This window comes from Natator depressus, chromosome 9, assembly GCF_965152275.1.
Source record: "Natator depressus isolate rNatDep1 chromosome 9, rNatDep2.hap1, whole genome shotgun sequence".
Lineage (NCBI taxonomy): Eukaryota > Metazoa > Chordata > Testudines > Cheloniidae > Natator > Natator depressus.
The window spans coordinates 1,408,677-1,429,513 of NC_134242.1; the positions used below are offsets into that span (position 1 = coordinate 1,408,677).

Genomic DNA, 20,837 nt, shown 5'->3' on the forward strand with positions numbered 1-20,837 from the left:
GGGGAAGATCTGCCCCAGGCGCTGCACACGCGGGAGTTGAGTTCCCCGAAGGGAGGCTGGGGGCTCCCGGGGGGTCTCTGATGAGCTCACTCCGGGGTGGCTTGTGGCCATGCAGGGTAGCAGCCAAGAGCCCCAGCTGGAGCGGGGCGCTGGTGCTCGGCGCTGTACAGCCAGGCCCTGCCCACAAGCCGAGCCCAGGACACGGGCCCTGGCACGGCCGGGTCCGCGCGGAGCCCCACGCCGGGGAGCCCCAGCGGTTAGCGGGCCTGGCCCAGCCCCGGGGGCGCGTGTCTGTCCCGGGCCGGGCCGGGCCGGGCTGCCAGGGACGCAGCGCCTCTCGCGGCTCCCCGCTAGGGGCGTGTGGTCCGGCAGGGAGCGGAGCGGAGCCGGCTGCGCCCTGCCCGCCCGGGACCGGCCCCTCTGCCCCGGCCAAGCCCCGGGCGGCGGCTCGGCGGGCTCCGGCCGGCGACGGGGCTGCGATGGGAGCCGCCGCCGGGAGCTGGGGGCACCTCGCCGCCTGCCTGGCCCGGGACAGAGCCTGCGGCGCCGCCGCGCTGGGGAGCCTGGCCGCGCTGCTCTGGATGGCCGCCCACGGGCTGTGAGTCCGCCCGGCCCCGCGCCCCGGTCCCTGCGCCCGGAGCCCCGGGGGGGTCCCGCCCAGGCTGGGGGGGGGGAAGTAACTGAGCCCCCCCCGGTCGTTCTAGCTGGGTCGGAACCGGGGAGGCGGGCAGAGCTGGGCCCACGTGTACTGAGGCCGCCCGGCCGCTCCCCCCGGCCTGCCGGAGCCGGGTCACAAGCCGGGGGGAGCCGGAGAAGGGGGCGTGGGAACCCGGCTGGGCCGGATCCTGCTCGGCGCCTGGGTTTGCCGCGGCTGCAGGAGACACCCCGTTATCCCCTGGGTGCCCCAACACGGGGCTGCAGATCCTGGAAGAAGAACTCCCCCCCCCCGGCCCTGGCTGCTCGGGGTGGCGTTAGGGGGGCCCTGGGGATGGTTCGGTGGCCGAACACCTGCCCCCCCCCCCCGTGGTGACTCTCCGGGAGACAGGCGCTTCCTGCAGCCCGGACTCAGGCTCCAGACTCGGGGAGAGGAGCAGGACTTGGCTCTCCTTGGCATCTCCCCGGGCTAGCGCGGGTGGCTCCCCGCCTGGCACCTGCCGTTGTGGATCTTCGCATTCTTGGGCTCCCCGCTCTCCCTAGGCACCGTAGGGAGTCGAGGTCCCGAACTCAGGCTTTGTGGCTCAAGGGTTTTCCTGTCATTTTCTAGAGCCTACAAGTTAGGCGCTGTCACCGTCTGCATTGCAACGCCTGAGTCCCTGGGCGGATTCGGGCCACCGCTGCGAACCACACAGGCCGCATGACAACCACCTCCTTGGCCTGGGCATTTCACGGCAGAAAAGCAAGCTCCGTGTTTGGATAGGGGGCCTGAGGAGCCTGCTGAGAAGGAGCAGAGCCATAGGAAAGAAGTGTATAAATAACCAGTGGTTGACTTGACCTGCAAACTCTTTGTGGGAGGGGCTCTCTAGTGTAAAAATACAATTCGGAAGGCCAAAAAAGAATGTGAGGAACAGCTAGCCAAAGACTCAAAAAGTAATAGCAAAATTTTTTTAAGTACATCACAAGCAGGAAGCCTGCTAAGCAACCAGTGGGGCCATTGGATGATGGAGATGCTAAAGGAGCACTCAAGGATGATAAGGCCATTGCAGAGAAACTAAATTAATTCTTTGCATTGGTCTTCGTGGCTGAGGACATGAGGGAGATTCCCACACCTGAGCCATTCTTTTTAAGTGAAAAATCTGAGGAACTGTCCCAGATGGAGGTGTCTTTAGAGGAGGTTTTGGAACAAATTGATAAACAGTAATAAGTCACCAGGACCAGATGGTATCACGCAAGAGTTCTGAAGGAACTCAGATGTGACATTGAACTTCTCAACCTATGGTCATGGCTGGCCTGGTAGACTTAGTCTTCTTGTCTTCCTGCAAGGTATCATCGAATCTACAGGCCTCGTACTCTGTTTTATTCCTGCTGATTTTCATGCCATTTCTTTCTCGCATGCACCTCTGTCTTGTTAAATCTTCTTCCACTTGCTCTTTGCTCTCCCCTGCGATCACTACGTCATCTGCAAAAACCATGCACCAAGGGGCACTCTGGATGTTTTGTGTAAGTTCATCAAGCACCAACGGGAACCAAAAGGGGCTTAGTGCTGAGCCCTGATGTGCTCTGACTCTTACTAAACACTGTTCGGTTTCTCCACATGGGTTTCAGACGGTGGTAACAGTTTGTACCAACAGTATGTGTCCCAGACAAGTCTGATATAGTCGTCAGGCATCGGTTTTGTTGTCACACACCACCAAATGACTTCTCTTGGAATGTGGTCATAAGCCTTCCCAACATGGATGAGTGCTGTCTGCAGGGTTTTCTACTTTTCTCTGTATTTTTTCCACAAGCAATCTTAATGCAAAGAGAACATCCATTTGTTCTGTTCCAGTAGAACAGTTCCTAATTTGTTGGGTACATTTGTGAAATGGCTAGATGAGTGGGACAAGGGGGGGTGAGATAATCTTTTCTTATTGGACCAACTTCCATTTGAAAGAGACGAGCTTTCAAGCCACACAGAGCTCTTCTGGAGTGGTGCATTTGGGGGATGTAATTTTAGGCTACACAATGATGATTTAAAGGGAAACTGCTGAGCCGTGTCTTGTACAGCTTTTATGTTCTTATTTATTTGCTTTTTACTCTGTTGTTCATAACCTTAGACCCAGCTCCTGCCGCCCTTTACGTGAGCCAATGTATGAAAATTAATGGGAAAATTAACCATCGGCAGGCATGTGCTTTACCAGGTTTCCCCTCCTCTGTCTACGCTTATATAGCTTTATTTATTTGGATAAGGGATGTAATTAGCCTGGCTGCGTTGCTTAAAAATAATCACCACCTTGTCCAAAATGCTGCGTTCTCATGCCAAAGCATCCGTATTACTGCACGAGCATCACCCACTGATCTCAGTCCAGCTCAGCACCATCTGAAGTTCACCCCTCCCCGAGGTGTGTTGAGTTTGCCCTGCAGCGGCTCATCACCGCTGAGTCTTGGCCCCCATGTGGGGAGCTGTGGCCCAGGGAGGGGAAGTGAGCTGCCCTGGCCACCCCGACGCAGACCTAGTGCTAGGGCTGCTGGAGAGTGCGATGCTGGCTAGTGCTCAGCGGGCTGTGTGGTTACAGGAGCAGCGCTGGGGCAAGCCAGAGAGCACCCTGGCCATGGGCCTGGCGTGAAACAGGAGCCTGCCGTTGCTAGTTAGTAGCATGTCCCACGATCCCACTGAAGGGGCATGCTCTGATTGACTCTCCCACGTACTGGGCTGCAGGACCTGGCCTCATGGGCACTGGGGTGTCCTGGGGGACCCTGGGCACTGCTAAATAGCTCAGCCTGTTCCTCATCCTAGCCGATAAAGCTGGACTGAGAACCCCAGCCCCTGGGTGAAAGGGCAGTGCGCCCCTGCTCTGATGCCTCTCCCTCTGTGTCCCCCCAGGCTGTTCCGTGCCCGCTGCAGGAGGAAGGGCTGGCAGGAGGCGTCGGTGCTCTGCATCATTTACAGCTTTGTGGGCAGCATGTGCAACACGATCGGGGCGCTCCTCGCCAAGCAGCTTACCATCCAGGTACACGGGAGACGTCCGGCCTGCCCCCACAGAGGCCTGCAGATCCTGGAGGTCGGGCATGGGACAGGTTGGAGCCCCCAGCCCAACCCCTGCGGCCAGTGCAGGATGTTGGCTAGGGCTTTGGCCATGGGCACAGATGATGGCGCTCCCTGTGTGTCCCTAGGCCCAACACGTGTCAGAGAGTACTGCCCCGAACCCCTCAGCCCTGGCCAGGCACAGCTGGCCCTGCAGTCCCTGGGCACCTTGCCTGGAGGGGGCAGGTTCCCCTGGCTGAGTTCTGCCCCTTTGCTCCATTGTGGTCCCCCCACCACGAGACCCCGTCCCAAGTCCCCTGAGGTAACAGCAATCCCAGGAGGCCAGCACAGATCCAGATGCCTGCTCTGATCCCGGGGAGCTCCCCCACCATGCGGGCAGTCAACTCTGACATAAGGCCCCTCCCTTCACCCCAGCCATGGCTGCCTCAGGGTCCCCCTGCTGAGGAGGGGACTCCGGGAGGGTGAGGGACTCCGAGGGACTCTGAGGAGGGACTCCGGCAGGCTCGGCCCAGCTGCCTTTCCCTTGTAAACTGCGCTGGGGGCCATGTGCGTTTCCCTGCCCTGCCCAGCCAGGCCTGGCCCCACCGAGAGACCTGACGAGGAGACGGTGGCAGGGAGTGGGGCAGTTCATGGGCAGGGGTCCCTGACCCACGCAGAGGGGGGCCTCAGTCCCCCACTGATGACATGGCTCTTTAAGCCTCGGTGGCACCCTTTGCTGCACCTTCTTCCCCTTGACCCGGAGCAGTCGTTCCGGGCAGGCGTCTCCCTGGCTGAGTCACTGGGGGCAGGGGTAGGGTGAGGCTCACGCTCCCCACCCTGTTTGTCTTGTTCCTCAGGGCTGACGGAGTAACAGCTGCTTCCCTGAGGTGGAGTCATGAACAGCCGACTCTGCCAGTCTGGGAGGGCCCTGGGCCCAGCCTCGCTCACAGCCGGTGTCTCCCCAGCACAGGGCGGTTGGTCGCTCCTGGCATTCACGGCTGGCGCTCGGGGTATGCCCGCACTGCAGGCAGACACCCGTGGCTGGCCCGGGCCAGCCGACTCCGGCTCTGGCTAAGGGGTTGTAGAATTGCGGGGTCGGTGTTCGGGCTCAGGATCGTCCCCCCTTGCAGGGTCTGAGGGCTTGGGCTGGAGCCCAAACATCGACCCTGCAATTAAACAGCCCCTTAGCCCGAGTCTACTAGCCGCGGGTGTGTAATTTCTGTGTAGACGTACTCTCAGAGGCCACGATAGCTGCATTAGAAAGAGATACAAGGAGACACCAAGTCCTTGTCCCTCCCAGACAGACCATCCCAGGGCACCTGGCATGGGGAGCTGCCGTTCAGTTCTGCCCCTCAGGCTCAGCCAGCAGTCCCTCCCCCGAGCGCATGGGGCAGGCGGGACGGAGGGGACCCAGAGTGCTGGTGCCTTTAGTTACCCTGGGCTGCGCGGGACGTTGCTCTGGTTTAACGGGGCGGGGGATTTTTAAGCCCAGTAGTGAAAACTTGGGCGATGTCTCTTCTCCCACACGGGGGCGACGCAGGCCCCGACTTGTGCGCACAGTTCCCAGGGCTGGGCGTGCAGACGGGCTGGGTGTGTGAACACACGGACCCCCATGGCTGTTTGCAGCTGCGCACCCAGGGGTGCTGCCAGGGAAGGAGGCAGGTCAGAGCTGGAGCGGCTGTGCCTTTACCGGCTCGGAAAGGGGGCTGCACGCCGCGTGCTTCCTGAGCTGAGCGTGAATGTGAGAAACGGGCGAGCACGGCGGGCCAGCGCCGTTGCTGTGGGGAGGGAACAGCCTCATGGCGCTGCCCTGCCTGGCACTTGTGCCCCCTCCCTCAGCTCACTCCCAGTCCCAGGGCTGTTGCTCAGAATGGGATGATCCCTGCAGGTTTTTCACAGCAGGGCTTACTGGGGCAGGCGGGCTCTGTGTTACACACCCATCGCTGTCCACACCTTAGCACAGGGCAGCCGGGACAGGCGGGCTCTGTGTTACACACCCAGCGCTGTCCACACCTTAGCACGGGGCAGCCGGGGCAGGCGGGCTCTGTGTTACACACCCATCGCTGTCCGCACCTTAGCACAGGGCAGCCGGGACAGGCGAGCTCTGTGTTACACGCCCATCGCTGTCCACACCTTAGCACGGGGCAGCTGGGGCAGGCGGGCTCTGTGTTACACACCCGGCGCTGTCCACACCTTAGCACGGGGCAGCTGGGGCAGGCGGGCTCTGTGTTACACGCCCATCACTGTCCACACCTTAGCACGGGGGCAGCTGGGGCAGGCGGGCTCTGTGTTACACGCCCATCACTGTCCACACCTTAGCACGGGGCAGCCGGGGCAGGCGGGCTCTGTGTTACACGCCCATCGCTGTCCACACCTTAGCACGGGGCAGCTGGGGCAGGCGGGCTCTGTGTTACACGCCCATCGCTGTCCGCACCTTAGCACGGGGCAGCTGGGGCAGGCGGGCTCTGTGTTACACGCCCATCGCTGTCCGCACCTTAGGACGGGGCAGCTGGGGCAGGCGGGCTCTGTGTTACACGCCCATCGCTGTCCGCACCTTAGCACAGGGGCAGCCGGGGCAGGCGGGCTCTGTGTTACACGCCCATCGCTGTCCATACCTTAGCACAGGGCAGCTGGGGCAGGCGGGCTCTGTGTTACACACCCGGTGCTGTCCGCACCTTAGCACGGGGCAGCTGGGGCAGGCGGGCTCTGTGTTACACACCCGGCGCTGTCCGCACCTTAGCACAGGGGCAGCTGGGGCAGGCGGGCTCTGTGTTACACACCCGGCGCTGTCCGCACCTTAGCACAGGGGCAGCCGGGGCAGGCGGGCTCTGTGTTACACGCCCATCACTGCCCACACCTCAGCACGGGGCAGCCGGGGCAGGCGGGCTCTGTGTTACACACCCAGCGCTGTCCACACCTTAGCACAGGGGCAGCCGGGGCAGCCCTGCCAGCAGCCACTAGGGCAGAGGGTTCGGAATCTGTTTGAGAAAATTCCTTTTGTGCGTAAATTCTCCAGGCTGGTTCTGGGGCCGGGATGAGTCCGTCTGACCTCGCTGCAGAAGTTCATCTCGCTGGGAGCTCTTGGGGTGGTGCAGGGCGCTCTTGGGGGCGTTGGACCAGACTCTGGTGTGCTTGGCCAGGAGGCTGTCTGCAGTGGGGGCTGAGAGGGCGGATACTGTGCACTTCACTGGGTTATCTGGAGTAAAATCTGAACTCTGTCATACTCCATGGTCTGCTCCCTGTCTGGCCTGGGAGCTTCGGAGCCCCCTGGGGTGATGTTTGGCACCATGGGCTGTCGGCCAGTGAGAGAACTCCAAGCACTATAGCTCGGGAGAGATCTGCACTGGAGTGTCCAAACGGCCACCCCAGCCATGAGCAGGGCACCACGCCGGGCCTTCGCCCCCCCCCACCCCCACAGTCAGCTGCTGGCTCTCCCAGGGACGCCAGGTCTCGGCTACATGGGCAGAGTTTAGTTCAGCTCCAGAGCCTGCTGCGGGAGCTGTCTGCCCCATTGCTCTGGCCTAGGCTCTCCGCAGCAGGCCCTGTCTCTGCCATGGCCCATGAGGAGGCTACGGACACTGTTGGTCTGGGGGAGGCCCAAGGAGAGCTGGGGTCACCCGAAGGCTGCCACAGAGATCTGTGCTGAGAGCTGGGGACCAGAAGTCGGGACCCATCCGCTCTTTCCCAGCTCTGACACCTGCTGGCTATGTGACCTTGGCCAAGGCTGTTCAGCTCTCCGTGCCAGGGCCATGCACGGAAGAAGGCTATCACATCACCCTCTCAGGGCTGTTGGGAGACTGGTCTGCACCGTCCATAAAACGTTTCCCCATCCTGTGATCGTGGCTCTGATCCGATTGGTCTCTCTGCAGGTCTTCACAGGGGCGTACATGGTTGCTGTCGACATCATTCACTTCCTGCTGACTCTCTTTCCTGTCTGCGTGTCCGACCCCAGACCCGCACCAGGTACGTGCCCGGCGGGTCTCCCTGTCCTGCATGGTGGGGGCAGATCAGAGGGGGGAACCCCAGGCGATAACCTGGCCCCTCCCCGGATTGGATACATACAGTGCTGGGGGGCCCAGCACGCTACAGGGCCTGAATCCGTTCCAGGCCACACAGAAGGGACAGGCAGGTAGGACGCTGGTAGGGCAGGGCTGGGGAGATGAGCGGTGAGGAGCATGCAGCTGGGAGGGGGATTTGGGGAGAGGCCTGGCTGGGGAGGTGTGGCTTGGAAAGCTGGATGCTGAGGGGGTGGGGGCTGGGCGGGGGCTTGAAGGCTGGGATCAGAGGGAGCTGGGCGATGGGGAGTCGAGGGAGAAGCTGCATGCAAAGCAGAGGGGGCTGAGTGCTCTCTGGGTGCTGGGGGAGTGCACTGGGCGTGGAGGGGGTGGAGTGGATGCTGGGGGGTGGAGGGAGAGGGCTGGGTGCTGCCTAGGATGGGGGGTTGGCAGGGATAATAGAGGGCTGGGAGATGGGTAGGATGGGAGGGAGGTAAGGACGGTGCCCCCCCTCCCAGCGCAGCCAGTGACCCGGGGGCAGGCGAGCTCTTGGGGGACGAGGATCCCGTTTTGGGGGAGATGTTCTCCAGCAGCAGAAGCTGGAGCTGCCGAGGACCCGCTCCCTACGCTGTGCTCTTGGCTGGCGCTTTCAGTGCGGGGCCAGTTCCCCAACAGGCTTTCGCTGTGTCTCCCGGCTGAGACTCTGTGTCCTGCGCAGATCCGCCCGGCAGGAGGAAGAGGAGTAGGAGACAGGTGAGGAGCAGCCTCCTTGCCCTCGCTCTCCCCCTGTGCATGGGCCCCGGCTGGTACGGCCTGGCCATGGCTGCCTCATCCTCCCCCGAGGAGTTCCACGGCGCACAGAGGAGACTGCTTGGGACGGTGCTTCAGGTAACGCAGCTCCCGCTGCCCGTGTCCCTCTGGGCGGGCAGGGGTCCCGTGATGGATCCAACAGTCGCGGGAAGGCAGGCGCTGTGCAGGATGTGACAGTGTGTCCGGGCAGATGAGCACATGGGGGTGACACGCAGTGGCTGGCGGGGCCCCTACCATGCAGTGGGGGGTGCCCCGGTGGCTCCCAGTGGCTCAGGATTTCTTATCCTCCCGTCCCGCAGGAGAACACGGAAGTGCTGGGCTTTGCTCTGGGGATGCTCGCTGCGCTCATCGCCTTCACGGCCAGGATCCCCGCCCTCTCTGGAGCGGTAAGTGGGCTGGCGGGAGCTTGGTAACGCCGAGCCGCTGCCGTGCCGGGAGCCCTGCACAGGGCGGGGGCCTGGCGGCCGTGCAGTGTGCGTGGCTCCGTGGCCTTGGGACAGTGGGGGTGCACAGCAGGAGGGGCACAGCCTGCGAGCTAGCTCCAAACTGGAGTGTGTCCGCCCCGGGCAGGGCTGCAGCCGGAGCCCCGCTGGGCCTCTTGCCCTGGTGCAACAGGGCCCTGGGTCAGTGTAGATGTGGGTCTTGTGGCCCCTCCCGGCACGCTGGGGCATGGCACTGTCTCCTGGACAGCCCCTCCCCGAGTGCCCATGTGCCAGGGTGAATCCCACCCTCTGTCTTCCCCCTGCCCGGGCCTCCCTTCCCAGCCGGCCACCGTCTCCTCCGCGCTCATGCCTGCCCTGGTGCTGTTGCCCGACACTCCGTGAGGCCCAGGGATTCTTCTCCCACGTCCTGTCCCTGTCCCCCCCGCTCCTCCAGTCTGTCTGTCTGTCTGCTCAGACTGCACTGCCCGGCAGCAAGACTCCTGAGGGCACACTTGACAGCGCAGCCTGCCCCTGACAGAGCCGAGGGCCTGAGCCTGCCCGTGGCAGCAACCCTGCTGTCTCCATGGGTGCGAGCGTTTGCAGGCTCAGGGCTGGGCTGCGGTCCCTGCTGCTGCCTGGCAGGCCTCGCGCTCCCTCACCCAGGGCTTGTTCTGCCCCTGCTGTAACAGCAGCGAGATCTGGGCTGCTCCCTCGGGGAACCAGACCGAGGGGTTTACCCGTGCCCTTTGCCTTGGGCTCAGATCCCAGGTCGACAGGCCCGTGGGGGCGCAGAGCGTGGCAGCGCTCACGTTGCCCTCGCAGGGCGGTGGCGTAGAAGGAGGCAGGGCGCCAGGCCCCGGTGTCTGCGTGTGTGCCCAGCGAAGGGTATTCGGCTGTCCCGTGTCGCCGCAGAGGCAGATACCGGCGGTGCGGGGCCTGGACCGGGCGGCAGGGAAGGCTCCCGGCCGGCAGACAGCTACGTGCACTGCACTGTGTCTGCTACAGGGTGCGGCTCTGCAGCCATGGGCGCCCCACGGGGCGGGGGAATGGCTCCTGCTGAGCCAGGGAGCCATTCTGACCTTCCCCTCTGTCTGCAGTGCAGAGGGAGGCTGTCTCCAGCGACCCAGCTCTGGGCCAGCGTCTCCTCGGCCCTGGCCAGCGTCCTGTATGCAGCGGCCATCGTGACTTACGACCAGCGGCCCGCGTACTTTGTGCGAGCCGTGCCCTGGCTCCTGCTCGCCCTGGGCTCTGCTGCGCTCGACGTGGCTGTATCCTTTCCCCGCCGGCTCCACGGGCTGGCACGGTGGGTTTGGCACCGAGGCCGCGGGCTGGGTGGGCCGTGGGGACTGAGCACCCCTCAGCTCCAGGGCACGACGCAGGCTGCAGAGGTTAGGCCCCGGGGTCTGATGGGCCCTGAGGGCTGCGGATCCTGCCCAAACCACGCCACGCTGGCCAGCTAGGTAGTGTGGGCTGGGCATTGTCCCTGAGCCAGTGCTGGGTAGCTGCCCTCCAGGCAGCCTTGTTGCAGGGCTCGTGTTACCCTGAGACACCGTCACTTCCTGAACCCGGGGAGCTCAGATCGCCTGTCTGTCCTGCTTGATGAAAAGCCAGATGAGCCAGTGGCTGGGCCTTGGGGCTGAGGCAACCGAGACCCCGGACACGTGGGCGCTGCTGGCCCAGGCGGAGGAGGAGGAGGAAGAGCCGAAGGGAGCCGAAGAGGAAAAGGTTTCTCCTCCTGTCTCTGGATTCTCCCCTGCCCTGCACCGTGTGCTGCCACTCGCCCTGCCAGGGGAGACGGCCGGGGGTCCACCCTGCTGTGACGGCCCCCGCGGTGCCTTGCCGAGGCGGTGGGACGGGCATGAGGCCCTTACAGGGGTGGCTGGGCCCGCTGCAGAGCTCGCTCCTGTGCTGGCCGCAGGCGGTTGAGAGCCTGCCGAGGTTTTTGTGCCTCTTGGGTTTGACATGGGCCCTTTTACCCCAGCATCCCGCTACGTCCCTGCACGGGATGCAGCCTGATCCGGGGGCCCGGCTCTCCTCTGTGTGCAGAGCTGCTCCTGGCTCCTTCCTCCCACCCCCTTTGGGGGGCTGCACAGCCCACGCTGACAGCCCCTTGGGGTATCCCCCGCGCCTGCTCCCCACCTGCCCCACCGCCCTTCCTCTCCCTCTGCCCAAGAGCACCCCCAGCTGCTCTGGTTCTTCGTGGAGCCCCCAGTGACGCTCTGCCAGCTGCGTTGCACCGCAGCGGGAGGGAGGGACGGGTCATTGCTATGGCCTCCATTGACGAGCTCAGCCCTGCAGTTCCCAGTGCGTGCTGGGATTTGCACACTCACTGCCCCCCTCTCTCTAAGGCCCCCAACTGGCTGCAGCTGAGCACGTTCCCGGCCCCCCCGGCGCTCCGTGAGGGGACTGCCGTCGGTCGCTGCCTGGATCTCACCATCGAGCAGGTGCAGCCGGTGAGGCGGGAGAAGAGCTGGGACGCTGGGCGGCCGGCAGCAGCATGGAGCTGATCTGCGGGGGGAAGGCGAGAGGCTGGCCGGGGTCGCAGCGGGCTGCGGGGGGCAGCCAGCCAGCGAGAGAAGCCGAGCCGAGCCGTGCTCTGTGTGTGCACACACGCCCGCCCTGCTGCCGCCTGTTCTGGGGGTGACCGGGGGCTCCTCGGTCTGCAGCTTTTGGGAGCCCTGCCCCGTAAGCAGGGGGGTCTGCCACCCAACCCTCCACCCCCGTGCCCTCCCCACACAGGCCTCTCCTCTGGGGGTTTCTGATCCTCCTGCTGTGCCCTGTGATTGTACCTTGGTAAATCCTGCTCCCTGCTACGTCCAGGCTGGCCGCGGTGCAGTGAGGCTGCCGGGAGATGGACAGACGAGTGCTGCAGACCCTGCCCTGCCGGAGCCCCCTGCCTACCCTCCAGTCCAGGTCATCCACGCCAAGCTCTCCCCCTCCAGCTCCTCAGTCGTCTCCTCCATTAGCTCCGAGCTCGAGGTAGGTGGTTGATGTTGGTCATCTGCACTGGATCCTGCGCTAACCCCAGCCTCTTGCCTTGAACTCGGCCCGCCCTGCCTTAAGTAGTGCACGGAGCACAGAGCCCGCTAGCCCCAGGCCAGGGACCATCCCACCCAGGTGTGCGTGTGGCCGTGAGAGAACCCCCCGTGCAGGCCGAGTCCCCAGAGCATCCTGGCTAATTGCCACATGATAGGGTCCGGTCACAAGAAGCCAGCTCCCCTGATAACCAGATATCCCTCCCCCCCCCACACACAAACAAACACACACGTGCGCACACACACAGGGGCTGTGGTAGGGCCCCTCTCCATCTCTGCCTCGCTGACTGCCGAGGGGCAGGCTGGAGGGCCACGGCAGTTCCCACTCGGGCAAAGCACTGCTTGCCGTTAGCAGGAGCTGGCAGGGCTGATTGTAAACTAAAGACTGAAACGGAGCTCAGCACGTAGCCCATGCTTACTGCGTCGTAGCCAGGTCTGGGCACGTCGCCCCATATTAAACCTGACCTCATCTCCCAGGAGAAGACCCTGGTTTCGGTTGCTTCAACCTTTTCCAAACTGCCACTGTTTGAGCCGAAAGTCCCAGGCTCGGGGCTGCCTCCGGCTGAATTGTATTTTGAAGATTTCACCCAAGATGGTTTGGCTGGTTCCAAGAATGAGGCTGGGAAAATATGTCGTTTGGGCCAGGTTAAAAACTCGGGCGACCTTTTCTTTCAAAAGTTCTCGCTGACGCTCCCCAACCCCAGTCTCCATCACCCCCCGGCTCGCAGCAGGGATTTACCATTTGGCAGACATGAGCTGGGGGCAGGGATGTGCCTTTTGCCATCTCTGAAAATCCGTCCAAGTCTGGCCAGTTTATAAGCTGTGGAGACTGGCTGGGCAAAGGGACTGGAACAAGGGGCCGGGGCGGGAGGACACTGGGATTGGATGAGGAGCCCAAGGAGGGGGTTTGAAACTGGGAACACTCGGGGATGGAGGCGCAGCGGGAGAGAGATGTTTGATGAGGACCAGGATGGGAGGGATCTGGGTTGAGAGGGCTGAGACTGACTAGGTGAGGAGGGAAGAACTGGGATGAGGAGCCGGGGTGGGGAAGAGACAGGTTGGCGGGATGGGGCAGAAAAGGTCACACTTGGGGGGAAATGGGCAGAAGAGTCTGTGCCCACTAGAGCACACTCCCCTCCGGAGCCTGGAATGGGAACCCAAGATGTCTGAGTGTCCTCATTCCTCTGCTGTTAGCAAATAGCTGTGAGACCCACTGGCAAAGTGGCCCATCCCCCTCTAGAGCTGGCTCACATAGCGGATGACAGCCTACTACTGCTGCCAGTCACACTGTTAGCTCAAGTGGCAGAGGTGCGTGCAGTGGATCTAAAGGTTCCAACCCTGCGGCTGACCTTTGTGGGTGTCAGTGTAATGCCACATGACAGAATTTCTGTTTATTCTGTTTGCGGTTTAACAAAGCCTAGGAGACGTACACACGCACAACTGCGTTAAGGGCACATTATTACGGTTACAGAGTCAAGCTCACAAAAGTAGGGAAATGCTGGAATTACATTTGCCCGGGCAACCTTAATTCGCCCCGTTGTGCTGGTGCATCAGGATACAGTCTTTAATTACGTGATCACGTACAGTTTTGTTCATAGGCCCCCTTCTCTGGGGCTGAACAGGGTTGGGTAGTGAGGAGGCTGTTGTCTACAGGACCCCCAGCGTCACTTGTTGCAGAAGTTGGAAGGTGTGTACCGATAGTGGGGCTGGGAGGCTTCAGGCCTAAGCCGGCCAGTTTGGAAAGTGCTTAGTGATTGGGGCAGGGGACTGCAGAAAGAGAAGGGATGGTCTCATGGTCAAGGCAATTGAATGCTGTGCTGGGGAAATGGATTCTCTCCCTGCCTCTGCCACAGAGTTCCTGTGTGGTGCTGGGCAACTCACTTAAACCAAACTTTTCCCAGGTGGTCCTAATTGTGTGGTCGTCATTTTCTGAGTGCCTGACGTGAGTTCCTGGGGTTTGATTTGCAGCCGTTCTGAGCACTCACAGCTGCAACTGACGTCAATAGGAGTGTGCTGTGAACATTTAAAGCGCTGTACAGTGCTGAGTACACTGAAAAACCAGGTCCTAGGTGTCTCAAACTGGGAACCCCTGTAAAATAGGGATAATACCCATTCATCTCACAGGGGTATTGTGAAGATTGCTTGATGTTTGTGAAGCACTCAGGTGATGAGAACCATAGAAAAGCCCATGAGGACATGAATAATTCTGGTATCAGAGCAGGCCTTGAATAGCGCGCAGGAAATAAAACCTGGGGCTAAACCCTACAACCCAGCTGGAACCCCCCGGGACCCGAGTATAAGCATCGGCTTAGGTGTAATTTGTATAGTGTATGTTCGGCCTTGGTTCAGGTCAGGTGGTCTGTTAGCACGGAGTGTGCCGACGACACTATTCAGGCCCTACTTGGGCCCGCTCCTGCCCCCCGTGTGTACCTCAGCCTTCCCCCCCCCCACCCCATTCAGAGTTAGCTTCTGCCGCCTCTGCTAACACCGCCCCCCATCACCCCAACTCCTACTCCTACTGCGGCAGCCCCTCTGGGTCCCGCTCTCACCTCCGTCCCCCGGCACAAGATGCATGGGGGTGGAAACATACGTCCACCCCACAGCATTTCCATGGTGGGGTGCTAGCCCCCAGTGTTCCCCCAGTTCTGCCCTGCCCCCTGATGTTCTTGTTCACAGGTTTAAGCCAGCAAGTCCTTCCTTGCACTTTCTTTTCTTTTCTCAGGTTGGGTGTGAAAACAATGCAACCCTCATGGGCATGGGTCAGGTTGGGACTGGCTGTGTCTAGTCGGGTTCGGGTGGGGCTATCCAATTAGGCTGGAGCAGAGCTCTGCGTGGGACCTCCCCCACCTCATTGAACAATGAGGAGAAAACAAAACACCAAGCAGCTGCTCTTGAGTGGTCACTGTCCTGCCCGCCCACTGAATGAGGCAGGGATCCTGTGGCAAAGCAGTACGTGAGCATGTAACTACAGACACTATCATGATGCATACATACCGGGGTGAATTAAGGGGGCCTGGGCAGCCTTAATTCTGGAGCATCCGAACTTTGGAGTGCTTGCCTTTGCAGCCTTAATAATGTTCTTTTCACGCTACTTCAGTGTAGTCAGAGCGAGCGTACATGGCCCCAGCCGTGTGAACCCTTATGCAGAGTTGTTGTTTCTGGTTTAAATGCCTGCAGATGGCACCGGGTCAGAACCTGGACTGGCCAATCCTTGAGCGGCCCCTTCCCTGGGCTGGCTCAGTGTGGTGGTTGGCACCTTCTCTGCTTGCTGGAGGCTGCCTGCGGGGCTGAGCGTTGCCGGGCCCGAGTGCTCTGCTTAGGCACATTCCGTAAGGGGTCAGATTGGCTTCATGTTGTCTCAAAGCCAGCAAGGAGCATGAGGACAAACCCCACCCTGGCTGCCCCTCAACACCCTCGTTTTCACTCTGAGAAGAGGAGGGAACGCAGAGCTGGATCTCCAGCGGGCTCCGAAATGCAGGTTCTGAACTCGGGGCTGCCAGGAGTGTTGTCTCGGGAAAAGGGCTGATGGGTTTTGCAGGGCTTTTCTTTGTTATCTTTGCATGTTCCCTCCTCCTTTGCCACCTTGCAGGCTGATATGGCACATATGTGACTATCGGCAAAGGAAACGGTTTCTTTCGCAGTTCTGGGGAAATGCCAGCTCCCCTCAGGCCTGCTTTGCTCCTCCCCAGTAGGAGATTTCTGCATCGATTCATAGCTGCTGCTGTCAAACTGCGAGATGTTTCATAGAAACTCTGCAAAGCCCGTCACAGTAGCTGGGGCGATTTCTGTCCTGAGCTCCGTGCATGCAGCTCGCCCTGGAGCAGGGCCGTCCCTCGGAAGGTAGAATTCGGCCCACAGTGGTGCGATCCCAAGAGCTGGACAACCCACGTGCATGAGGAAGGCGGGGGAGCAAATATTGGACTATTTTATATAGTTCTAAAAATGGGACCATTCTGTTCCAGAACGTACATGGGAACACTCTGCATCCCTGTGCCATTGTTCCAACCCGCCAGCACCCTGGGCTCCGGGGCTCTCCGCTCCTGTGGGGACAAGGCAGCCTACGCTCCTTGGGAGATGGGCAGATGGATGGCCCACTGCCCTTACTGCCCCTCGGTCTGACAGAACAGAGAGCGCAGAAAACCTCTGCCAGCCCTACCACCTGTGCTCCGTGCTGGCCTGGGTTCCCCGGCCTGGTGTTCTCAGAGATTCCTGTCTGATGCTGGCATTTCTTACCATGTCCCTGGCGTGTCAGCAGGCGTCTCTGTGGGAACAAATGGGTTTATGGCAGGAGATTACAGCAGGTCAAAGCCCCTTCCATCTGAGCTAGCACTCGCCTTGCACTGGGACCAGCACAGTTACCATCTGGAGGGGGACAAACAAAAACGCATTTTGATTCTGTAAAGTTTGTTTTGTTTCGCTTCTGTTTTTTAAAAACACCTGCAGCTGGTAACTGGTTCCCGTAGGAGCCACGCTGCACACGAGAGAGAATCTCTTCAGATGATTGGGGCAAGGTGGCTGGTCAGTGCCATGGGTTTGCACTCCATGTCCATAGGCCGGACGCTGTTTGACAGTCACTGTATCTTTGAAAATATACGAGATGATGGAGCTCTTGGTGGCTGAAATGCTCGTGGCAGCTAGGGGTCAGTATTTCCAAGTTACAGCACGGAGCAGCCCTGGGATGGTTGACAGATCCACGCAGCCCGTCCTTTGCTACGGCTGGTGTTCTGGGCCCTTGCAGACCCCACACTGAAATGGCTCCTGCGTTTGTTTGGACAGCCTGACATTCTCAAATGGATTGTGTTTCTGTGACAGTGTCTCACACACCTGGTGAAATCATGTTTTCCTTGCAGGGGTTCTTACCCCCAGCTCCCTTTGCACACTCGCTCGCCCACTCTCTTCAGGTTTACTTTGCAAATAAGAAGTCCCTGTATTTCTCTGCTCGCTGCGGCTTTCCTGCTCTCAAAAGCTGCTTGTGAATCCTCCCATGTGGCTCTCCCTACCTTGGCTAGGTACCAGAGCGAGGTGTATAGAGAAGGGATCTGGGCTGGGCTGTTTGGTGATGGCTGCTCTAGATCCACTCTTTTCTTGATCTTTGTTTTTCTTCTGCAGCAAAAGTACAGGGAGGCCTTAAACTCAGAACAGGTATGGAGAACTGTCACTTTGCTTCGCGCGGGCGTGCGAGGGGGAGGCCGGGACCAGGGGACACCCGTGTCTGCCAAGCTTCTTTCACTTTAAATCCATGGATCATTACCATTGCAATCTCTCTTGGTTTAGATCGGGATGGGCAAACTTTTTGTCCCAAGGGCCACATTGGGGTTGCAAAACTGTATGGTGGGCCGGGTAGGAAAGGCTGTGTCTCCCCAAACAGCCTGGCCCCTGCCCCCTATCTGCCCTGTCCCACTCCCCCCCCCCCGACTGCCCCCCTCAGAATCCCCAACCCATCCAACCCTCTCTGCTCCTTGTCCCTGACCGCCCCCCTCCTGGGACCCCCTGCCCCTAACTGCCCCCCCGGAGCCCCACCCCCATCCAACCGCCCCTTCTCCCTGTTCCCTGACCGCCCCATCCTGGGACCCCCCACCCCTATCCACACCTCCACCCCCTGACAGGCCCCCCAGGACTCCCACACCTATCCAAACCCCCCCCGTTCCCCATCCCCTGACTGCCCCCCCCAGAACCTCTGTCCCATCCAACTGCCCCGACAGGCCCCCCCGGGACTCCCACACTATCCAACTGCCCCCTGTCCTCTGACTGCCCCCTGGGACCCGCTGGCCCTGGCCCCCTTACCATGGCTGCAGGGGAGGGGGAACAGCAGGGGAGGGGCCGGGGGCTAGCCTCTCCAGCAGGGAGCTCAAGGGCCGGGCAGGATGTGGCCCGTGGGCCATAGTTGCCCACCTCTGGTTTAGATGCATGAGACATCACAAGACTCAGAAAGAGGCCAGATTGCAGGGCAGGAAATAATCACTCATAAATTAAAGAAACATAATGTGTGTGCTTTGTCCTTCGTGCCGTCCCGGGGAGAGGTTCTGTTCTCAGGCCTGCTGGTGTAAATCTGAAGTGACTCCACGGACCCTTAGTGGAGCTACTCTGGATTTACACTGTTGCACAAGAGTAGAGTCTCCCCCGTGATCTCCAGCCCAGTGTCGTTTTTAGGTCACAGAACTAGTTGAGGTCAAAGAGGAGAGAAGGCGTCTAATCTCCCCTAAAGGAAGTTACCCCACCTCCAACTGGCTTTCACTGACTGCAGATAAAGTAACAATGATGATAAACTCCAAACAGCCCCAGACTCCAGAAAGCCGTATCCCCTGGGCTGGCACACATCAGCCATGTGGCGTCGCAGCCAGCGCCGGGTTCGTCTTGTGGCTTCGAAGTTTTATAGCAATAGAGATGTCTCCTGTGGGGCAGAGGGAAGAAATTCTGCCGACCCGTTCCTGGGAAGGAGATGGCTCAGGGGCTGGGGAGCAGAGGGGCGTCCAGCTCTGTAGTGCTAGGAGCAGCTTGTGTGAATCAGTCTCGTCCATCCACTTTCACAGCTGGCGGAGAGGTCAAGCAGGGCTTGCGCTGTCTGTCCCCCCGAGAGATGCCCCTCCAGGACAGATCTCGGGGCGCAGGCTGTGTGGCGCGAGCTTGCGCCCCGGCTGGTATGCAGCGTGGGCAGGCAGGTGCCCCCTCACGAGCGCTAAATGGGCAGGGGCAGAAAGGGAGTTCACGCTGACCTGTGGGATCCCAGGTACAGAATGTGCCACGTGGACCCATAGGAGTTGTGGGTGGGGCTTGGGGACTGAATATCGCCACTTTCCTCCCTGTTCTGCTCTCTGAGGGTGATCCTGGCTGCATTGTGGGAAGTCACGTGGGTCCGCAGTGCAGTGACTGACCTGGGTGTGTGGGATGTGAGTGTGTTTTATCATGGCTACCCTGTGTCCCCCCCCCCACCCCGGTGCAGACCCGCCCGGTGTGACATGGTAGGTGAATTGAGTTGCTCTGCCTGAGGGCTGGAGGAGTTTGTGTGTGTCACTAAAGCCCCAGGAGGGCTCGGTACATCTGGGCCATTGTTCCATGAGCCCAGGACGGGGGCTGCAAGTCAGGGCGGGCATGAACTGGCATCTAGTGCTGTCACAGCATGGCCTCAAGCCCTTTCTGAAGCAATGGTTTTAAATGATGGACTTCAATCCATCAGCTGTGTGATCCCTTAGAGCCACTGGCTAGTTATACGAGGGGCTAAAGAGGTGAATACTGCCTGGAATCCCATGGGCCTCGTTCTGCACGGATGTGGGTACAATGCAGAAAACGTTCCTGACTCCAGAACGGCTGAAAGCCCTTCTGTTGATGTCTGCAGATATTTCTGGGGTCGGTAAGACTGAGCTGGAACTGTGTTTACCAGTCAGGTGGCCTGAGTGGCACATGAGTGTATCCTGATTACCTGCAGTGAGTGCCAGGAGAACTCCCAGGTGATGAACAGCTGGTTCTGGAGCACTTGCTATAGTTTTCTCGTGACAATCCGTTGGGTTCAAAGGGACGGACTGTGACTCCTCAGGGCTGAGTGCTGCACTGGAGAGAGCGCCGGCCGGGTATTTTCGGCAAAGATGCAGACGGTGCAGTGAGCCTCAGACTGACCTCTTCTCAACAGCAAGATCCATTGTCCCTTGAAGTAGAAGTTGGCTGAGGCTTCTCAGTTAGCAGCCCTCGATAGTCACCTTAATGGAGATCAGTCTCTGCTCATTAGCTGAGCAATAATGGCCGGAGCTGGTTAGAAAACCACCGAGAGCTGCTAGAGTTTTCACTCTGCTGGGATCCGACAGGGGCGGTTTTTCCTTTCCTTCCACATTTTTTCATGAACATTTTTATCGAAAATGTTTGATTTCAAAAATGTTTTTTCTCAGTTTGGTTCCCCCTTTTCCCTCTGTTTTTTTTCCATTTTCCATCTTACTGCTCGCAGTGGGAGGGGGAGAAGGAAAGGAGGAAATGAAAAGCCTATCCCAAAAAGGGTTCCATGGGAAATTTTGTTGAACATTTTTTTAAACTGAGAATTTTGTGACAATTTCTATTTTCAGATAAAGTTTGAATTCAGGTGGTTTCCACCCTGTAAAACCGGCCTGAGCGGCTCCCGTGTGGCCAGTCTGCATCCAGTGGAGAGCAGACCCCACTTCTGTAGGAGCTCCAGCGCTACAGACCTGCCTTGTCCCTGTAACCCGAAATCCTTTCTCTTCGCAGTGGGACTTCGAAGACATGAATCTTCAGTGGAACAGAAACAGCACCGAGGCGCCAACCATCCAGCCCAGCCGCAGCTCGCTGCTGAATGCAGGCTTCGGGTTTGATGTGAACGCCCTCAAACAAACCGCAGCTGCTCTCAGACTGTGTGATAATGATGGCCCCTGGGCAGAGAAATCATAGCAGGTAACTCAAGCAAGCAGCAGAAGAAAGATCCTGTGTAGAAGATCTCTGGAGGGTCCAGGTTACAGCAGTACTGTGGGCCAGATCCGGGGGTGCAGCTGGTTTACTGAGGGCAGGGAGTGGGTGCAAATGTAGCTCAAATCTCACCTGTGTACTTCCCTGATCCTGCTGCAGCTTTGTGCAGGGCGGCTTCTTCTGCACTGGGCTGGAGCAACCTGAAGGCCGCTCAAACAGACCCTGTCTGCAAACAGCCCCAAGGAGCTGCAAACATAGCTGGGACTCAGAATGGCCTGGAGTGTCCTGGCCACGGCCCTGTTCCTCTTTTCCCTGCTGCACTTGCAATGGGGGTGGGGAATGGCAGAAGAGCCCCATAGTCAGCATTCTTCTGCCAGAGACTCACTGTGACGCTGGGGCAACCCACCCCTGGCCCTTTTAAAATGGGGGGGCTTACACTGACGGCACCTCACTGGGAATGCTGCTGTGTCTGCACTAATCAGGGCTGAAACGCTCCCATTGCCTTGTGAGT

At 60.0% G+C, this 20,837-nt stretch overlaps 1 protein-coding gene across 1 annotated transcript; it reads left to right on the forward strand.

Moving 5' to 3' along the window:
- Positions 1-479: 479 nt before the first annotated feature.
- TMEM44 (transmembrane protein 44) lies at positions 480-20,532 on the forward strand. Its single transcript, XM_074963325.1, has 10 exons — positions 480-598; positions 3,521-3,647; positions 7,531-7,624; positions 8,375-8,544; positions 8,766-8,852; positions 9,986-10,156; positions 10,467-10,613; positions 11,237-11,341; positions 11,709-11,867; positions 20,132-20,532. Exons 1-10 carry the CDS (start codon positions 480-482, stop codon positions 20,309-20,311), a joined length of 1,359 nt encoding a protein of 452 aa, XP_074819426.1. The 3' UTR covers positions 20,312-20,532.
- Positions 20,533-20,837: the final 305 nt, after the last annotated feature.